Source organism: Pyrus communis, chromosome 11 (assembly GCF_963583255.1).
Source record: "Pyrus communis chromosome 11, drPyrComm1.1, whole genome shotgun sequence".
Taxonomy (NCBI): Eukaryota; Viridiplantae; Streptophyta; class Magnoliopsida; order Rosales; family Rosaceae; genus Pyrus; species Pyrus communis.
This window is the reverse complement of record NC_084813.1, coordinates 22,491,695-22,499,288: the sequence shown is the minus strand read 5'-3', so window position 1 is coordinate 22,499,288 and position 7,594 is coordinate 22,491,695. Positions and strand designations below refer to the sequence as shown.

General features: G+C 38.6%; 2 protein-coding genes across 2 annotated transcripts; both read right to left on the bottom strand.

Moving 5' to 3' along the window:
- Positions 1 to 441: 441 nt before the first annotated feature.
- Positions 442 to 2,853, bottom strand: LOC137749338 (amino acid transporter AVT6B-like). The gene is made up of 5 exons (XM_068489436.1): positions 2,451 to 2,853; positions 2,169 to 2,321; positions 1,883 to 2,086; positions 1,177 to 1,642; positions 442 to 773 (listed from the first exon to the last, which is right to left on the bottom strand). Exons 1-5 carry the CDS (start codon positions 2,851 to 2,853, stop codon positions 656 to 658), a joined length of 1,344 nt encoding a protein of 447 aa, XP_068345537.1. The 3' UTR covers positions 442 to 655.
- A 627-nt stretch (positions 2,854 to 3,480) lies between these two features.
- Positions 3,481 to 7,594, bottom strand: LOC137749363 (WPP domain-interacting tail-anchored protein 1-like). Its single transcript, XM_068489460.1, has 5 exons — positions 7,480 to 7,594; positions 5,626 to 6,224; positions 4,265 to 5,403; positions 3,873 to 4,049; positions 3,481 to 3,759 (listed from the first exon to the last, which is right to left on the bottom strand). The coding sequence occupies exons 2-5, from the start codon at positions 6,188 to 6,190 to the stop codon at positions 3,559 to 3,561; spliced, it is 2,082 nt and encodes a 693-aa protein (XP_068345561.1). The 5' UTR covers positions 6,191 to 6,224; positions 7,480 to 7,594; the 3' UTR covers positions 3,481 to 3,558.

Genomic DNA, 7,594 nt, shown 5'->3' with positions numbered 1-7,594 from the left:
TTCCAGGGCTAAGCCTTAATGGCGGTTCGTGGCTGGTATGTTGGTTTTGGGTTAAAAAAATTGAAATTTCACAATGATTTTGATCCAAAACAATTGATCTTTAAACTAATACATACATGCAAACCGAACTTCCAAACCAATGGATCTTTAAACTCACTCTTTGGACTAAAAGGAAACGGAAGAATGATAAGAAAAACTACCTCTCATAGCACTAATTTGATTTTGAAAAATCAAAGTTGATCAACCTTTGTGCAGGACCTTTCCTCCGTGATCCTGTCGCGATCTCCTTCGCACCAAAGTGATGGTGCCTCTAGTTTCTATAGTTCAACAAATTCGACTTAGGCGAGAGTCGAATTTAAGACCTCTCACTTACAAGTGAAAAGAAATATCACTAGACCGTAGTACTAAAGGGCAAGAATGATGGATGTTGAACATGTATATATGCATAAGGTTGTTTCTAAAGCAACCCTCACTCACCTCTCTCTCTCTCTCTCCTATATCCGGCCATAAGGCCTTTCAATCCCTTAATTGGGCTCCATCTAACTTGAAGTCACTTAAATGCTTTAATCCGTGATAAACATTGAATCTTCCACAAAGCAGAAATTAAACTTAATGTCTGTTGCATTATGCAAAGAAACCAAGTTCCTAAACCGTGTTATGACAACAAAGAGCTGAGATTGCTGTAAGTGGCCATCAGGTTTGCAAATACTGCAAGAAGGATCATGGAGACTGACACAATCTTGTCCCTTGTAGTTGCTATACAATGAGGATCCCTAAAACACACCAAAATCATCAGAGAAAATAATATTGAAAATATCAACGTCTTACAATGTTTGTATCATATACACAAAAGAAACTGGTTACAAACTTTTAATTGAAAATAGAACCAGAGAGACACTAAGTTAATAATAAAGGAGCGCTAAATTGCGGTTTATCTATGAAGAGAATTCTACACTCCCATTTCACCTTTTCCGTCATTGGATGCATAAATTAAAATTTAAGGAACATAACTGGCGGGAGAAATGCATAAGGTGAAACATGAGTGCAGAATTCACCTCCCTATCTACGGCTTATGGTGGGTTTAGTGTTTTCCTCTAGTTCTGTTTTCAATTAAAAGTTTGTAACGCGTTCTAACTGAAGTGAGTTAACTCTAGTTCAAGAAAGAAAAAGACTCACTTGAGAGTGATGGAAGCAGGGAAAACAAATGCAAGTAATCCTCCCATGGTTGCACCAGTGAACTCAAAAGCTATCCAAATATTTGGTACGAATATTGCACCCACAAGGGCAACGAAGACAAGCCCTAAACTTTCCAACACAAATCTCTTCTTGTCTAAAGCCAGAGGCCTTGCCGAGGGGAAAAGAAGGCCGTCCAAGTTGAGCCGGAGCGGTAAGAAAATGGTTGGGAATACTAGTATGACGTGCCCTGCGTAGCTGATTCGAATAATGTCGTTGAACAGCCAACTGTAGGGGATGCCAATGTCGGTGTCAAAGTTGGAGAGCAGGTCAGAATATGTTGATTCGCCAAAGAGAAGGAACCCGAAAATGCCTGTCATTACATATACAACTGCACATAGGGCAAGTGAACCTCGAACAACTGCTTGCATTAGGGAAGGATCTTCAAGCTCGTTCTGAATTGTGTGTACTGCAAGTAATCAAATTTCGTATTTTCAGAAAGGCAAACCATTTCTCCATGCAGAGATTCTCTTTGTGTTTTGAGAAAATCTCATCACTTATCAATTTTACCCAACTACAATGGATGCAAAAGACCTAAACATTCACTTCTTTTTCCCTTGAAAGCGCGCAATTGCACACGAAAACAAGTTGTTGAATGTAAAGAAGCAGAGAATGCAATTGAATATAAAGAGATGATCATCTTGAATACCATTGTAGTGACAGATGTATGCGAAAACAACGACAGGGACTGCGGTGAAGAGATTAAAGAATGATGCAGAATCAGTCACATTTGGAAACCATTTTGGCGTCTCGATGCTTCCATCCATTAGTTTGTAAACTGTGACTCCAATGACAACAAGAAGAAACACAAGTGCCAATCCAACTGATATGATAGAGATGTATCTTGCTGAATCTGCAGACAAAAGTACAAAGACTTATATCCCTACCCTACTAAGTTTAAGCTGAATCTGCAGCCAATAGGAACTATTACCAACCGATACGCTCGAAGAACATCAATGGTAAAAAGATGACAACAGTTACTGTGACGAGAACAAAGGCGCGGCTAGTCCACCAGTGAGCTCCAAACCACCCCTCCAAAATGCCGGTGTGGTGAGCCTCCTTTGAGTTTGATCCGGAAAGCACATCCTCTAGTTTTTAAAAGGAAACAAACACTATCAGAGCCGTAAAAGAAGAGAGAAGAGTTATTAGCGCTCCAAAATAGTCAGCATGCACTGCTGGCTTTTTAATTTTATACAAGCACAGGATAATACTCATACCAATTATGATCATGTACACAATAAGAGAGCCAGTGTTGTAGATAACAATGCAGATCTGAAGCACAACCTTCCCTATTCTTCCAAAGGCATCACCCATGAGATTTCCATAGGAACATGCAGACCCTGCCTTGCTGAATCTCAACAGCATCTCGATCGACGCCTGGATAACAAACGCAACTGTAACGATCAACACAATCCCGGGAACAAGCCCCAAGAGTTTCAGGGTTGCGGGCAGGCTCATGATGCCCGAGCCGACGATTGTGCATGACAGGTTGAACACCGAGCCATGAAAGGATGCTCCAGAAACCTTCTCGTGATCTTGTGTGCTTGATAACAAAGGAACTCGCTCATCGGCGTTTTCTATGTTGTGCTTTGACATGTTTTCTTGATCTCCATCAGTCATTTTCTAACGCTTCTGAGGCTAAGAGCTTCAGGAAATCAGAATAAAAATAGAAAGACTGCAAGTTATTTGCATGTTTGTTATGTATCACCGCTATTTCAGTTAAATGTATTTATATCATATAATTTTTCTTCTTCTTTGTTACAATCTGAAGAATCGGCCTTCGACATATTATAACCCTAACGCGTTACGCCACTTTGATATATTATAATCCTAACGCATTACGCCGCGCTTCCCTTGCCACTTGAACTAACCCTAATGGCTCGACGATAAAAACTCATACGTGAATATAAGAAACAAAGACGTAATCTTAGTTAGATTTGCATCTATTGATCCTTTATTTATTAGTTTGTTTCAACAGCTCAGTAAAAAATTAGAAGCATTCAAAATTCTTAAAGAATGGTAAAAAGTAAAAACTATCATCGAAGTTGCTAACTGTGTTTACATTCATTTATATAAGTAATTACCACCTAATTACCCAACAAGTTACAGAAAATGCTCAGGTCAATAGGGGTAACCTCCATCAATCTCTGGAAATCTCAATGATTTTGAGGATATATCTAACGGAGATTTTACAACTCAACAGTGGATATCAAAAAGTATCTTGCTATGTCTGGATAGCCAGACAGCCGAAGGGCAGTCAGCAGCAAATAACTTCGGTTCAGAACATAAGCCTTCTTTTCCCTTTTTCTTTCTTCTGCAGCAACATCAAAATGGGCAGTCTTGTTGGAGAAAAAAATAAGCTCCGGCCGAAACCAGTAGAATGAACGTTGCCATGAGTAAATGCTTAAAGCTTAGAACTCCGGCATCTATTCTCCTCACGGTCTCGAACTCTGCTGTGGAATCAGTATGTTCCACTTCAGTCTCACAACTCCCACCAAGAGATGAATTATTCCGAGTCCTATCCAGCTGAAAAGTACAAATACGAAACCCATTTTACAAACGTAAATCTCAGTAGAAAACGCTGATTATTAACAAAGCAAGGTAAACATAAGTCAAACAGGGTTCATCATAGTACCGACCTTAGAATTGCTAGCCGACAACTCATCTTCTTCTTTAGTTTCTCTCCTAACTGTAGCCATTTCATGCTTAGAGTCTTCACGATTTTCCCCATCATCATTTCCCACGGCCACAGAACGAGAATTGTTTGTTTGCAACTTCAGTTTTAAAGTTTTATTCTCCATAGCTAATGAAGAAATCTGCACATTCAATCACCAGCATCTAAGGAGAATATTTAGAGTTGGAAAAACACATTATTCACATTTTCACCTAAATACTGAATGTTATATAACCAAAAGGAAAAAGAAATCAGGTGCCATGTCATTTGAAAGATACAAGAAAAAAGAGACATTTCCCACTTCACAGTCAAAAACCAACCTTGAACTTGAAAAAGTAATCAAATATAGGTGAATACCTGCTTATGAAGGCGCTCTCTCTCAAAAGCAAGTTGCATCAATAAGTTTGTAAGAACTTTGGACTGAATACCAATATCAGTCGCAGTAGCCATTTTTACTTCCTCGGCTTGATGTAAAGATGCCTCCAAGAATTCCAATCGACCCCTCAGAAAGCTTATTTCCTCATTTAAATCTGCATTGGATTCTGATAAAATTATACACTTGTCCTCCGTACTGTCGGCCCGATTTTCAGCTTTTAAAACCTTCTGCTTTAGATCTTCAATCACATTTTCCATGTCAGTGACTGTAGAATTCAACATGTTCTGTTTCTCCTGGCTAGCTTCAGCAGACGCCACTGCATGCTGTAACCGGGTATCTGCTTCCCTTAACTTTCTCTCAAGTGAATCCGCCGTCTCCAAGGCACTGCCAGCGCTTTTAAGAAGTCCGAGCTCTTCATTAAGTTGCATATTAGTCTCTGTTAACAATTTGCTTTTGGATTCTGCATTCTCGGCTCTGGCTTCAGCTTTATATATGTTCTCTTTAAGATCAGCAATAACATTTTCCAATTCACTGATTTCAACACTATGCTGCTCTTCAAGTGCGCCCACCTTTTCCCTCAAGGTAAAGGCCTCGGAATCAGCCATAATTAACTTATCTTCAGCTTCCTTCAAGCTGTCTTTTAAGCCGGCTGTCTGTTCTAGAAGGAAGCTATTTAGTTTTGCATTGCTGCTTTCAAGCTTCCGCAAAGTATTTTCTTTGGCTTCAGCCTGACCATCGAGTTTTGATCTTAGCTCAGCTTCTCGCTGAGCTGAACCATTTAAATTAAACTGGAGAACCTGGAGTCTACCCAATAGCTCTTTTGAAATACCCATCAGGACCTCAGATGCATTATCTGCCTGTAACCACCTATCCAAAGCATCTGCCGCATCCTCCTCCATGCAATATGCTTCTTGCTCCGAAGCGTGCACCCTCAATTTCAGATCTTCTTCAATCTGTTTTGATTCGGTCAATTTCTTTTCAAGATCCATCTCTCTTGCCAAAGACTTCTCTAGCATCCTCAGTATATGTCTTTGCTGTTCTACGGATTGCATTTTTATCTTTACATTTGTACTAGAAACTTTGTCATCCTTTAAATCAACCACTCCTTCGTTATTGTTCCCTGTCAATACGCAAAGCAAAAAGAATGCGAAAGAAAATAAACAGTTATACTCTAGAATATTTCACAACTTAAAAGGACTTGTGCACTTACAAAAGTGGTTACAGACCTGCCTGGTGTATGCAATAAATTTCGGGCAACTCCATCACTCATAAACAAAATAAGAATGAGAAAAACGTGGTCCTGACGAGAAAATCAAGAACAGAATTAAGGCGTGTAGCTTACAGTTTTGTTCTCCGTCAAAACATGGAAATGCCCTCTGGAGATTCAAGGATTCCATCCTAATTTCATACACCTGATCTTGCAACTGCTTCAATGATTGTTCAGAGTCGTGCAGCTTTTCTTCTATTACCGCGACGGTTTCTCCCAAGTATGTGTATGAAGATAGTATCCCTTGGGCACTGGTGATCTCTGTTTGAAGTACAGCCATGAGTTTATCCAATTCACTCAACTCTGAATCTAAAATCCCAGATAAGAGAGTGAGTTCCAGAGCCTTCTCAAGATAATAAGCTGATGTCTGCTCTTTGGCGGAAGCAAAGGCTTCAAATTCGCTCTCCTTGGTTGCCACGTGCATCATAAGAACATTTAGATTAACTAACTTCTCAGATGCACACGCTAGATCTAGTTCCACTCGGGTCAAAACCTCGCCAAGATGTCTTAATTCTCCAATAACCACACCATCAGATGAGACACTTCCGAGATTGCTAACTTTATTCGACTCCACTTCCAGGTCATCAATATTAACATCATTGACAGATACGCTTGCTTCATGACCGGCACCATAATCCATTTTAAGACCGCACTTGTTAAAGTGCTTCTGAAACCTGGATATCAAACAAAGAAAGAAAAAGACAGCTCCGGACGTAAATATGTAGAATTATCACCCAGAAGGAAGTTCAAACAAAAGATTCTTAACTTTACAAATAAATCTATAATGGCAAACATAAGTTCATTCCTAGAATATAATTAAATTAAACTATTGTCATCTAGGAGCCACTTTTCTCCAGTAACAAGACAACCAACACAATGGAACGTAGAGTATCCAGTCCACGAACATGATCCTAAAAAATAGTTAATAACATATGAACCTAATAGGAAAGAAAGTCTTGCGAGGAAAAAAATATTTTGAGGAGCTGTGGTTTAAAAAGTCTGAAACTTCAATTAACTTTACATGGTGGATTGAATAAGGTAAACCTTCATACTTGGCATTGTTACTACCACATTGTATAAGGAAGCTGTATCTTTATAGCGTCCATATTCAACTCCGATGTTTGATATTGATTCTCATTTACTATGTTCCCACCAACATGGAAGTCTGAATTTCAACTACAAAAGCATATAGTGTACAACATAGGGTCGGCTTTCGCAAATTAAACTCTTTTCACCAATTTATTCATTTCATTTGATTAGTTGAGCATATTTAGCTCATCATACGACAGAGTAGACAGAAGATCATGCTTTTATTCTCACTGAATTTTTTTACCAATAAATAAACACGTGAAAGTGAACAACTGATCCGAAATCTTCCCCCGATCAGAAAAGGAATTGTTCTTGAGCTATAATGGCATATTCAAAACCCCAAATCAAGAATTTAAATACCCATTTGGAACAATCTACAACAATGTTACACGGACAAAGTTCAGTGATCATATTCAATCCTAACCACACATCAAATCTCAATCACTGTATTAGTAGGAAAAAATAAAATAAAAACTCATAAACTTCTTTGATTTATACCCTATAAAAAAAAAAAAAAAAAAAAACCTCTTTACAGTTGCAGCTCTTGAGATTCTCGAAGGCAAACATCAAAACATACAAATATATGAGCAAACAGATCCTCTAGTTTCCAACACACATTCAGAATCACATATTCTAAAAACCCATCTCATATATTCCACAATATGTACCAAATCAAGGCAATGGCAGGAAAAAGAAAAGCACATTATTGTCAAATCAGTTCCTCAGCAAAGTTAGAAAAATAACCTTAAAACCCACAATAAGAACAATAGAAAAGCAGAAAACAGAAGAAAGAAGAAGAGGGTGATGCTTTTTGGTATAGGATCAAAGGCAAGTTCGCACCTTTGGAAAATTTTTTCTGAGATTCTGTTGGAGAAGGTAGCTCGCGGAGGCACAAGACAAACAGAAAACAATGAGAGAAAGAAAACAAAAACTGTTTCTTTGGGAAAACAGGTGG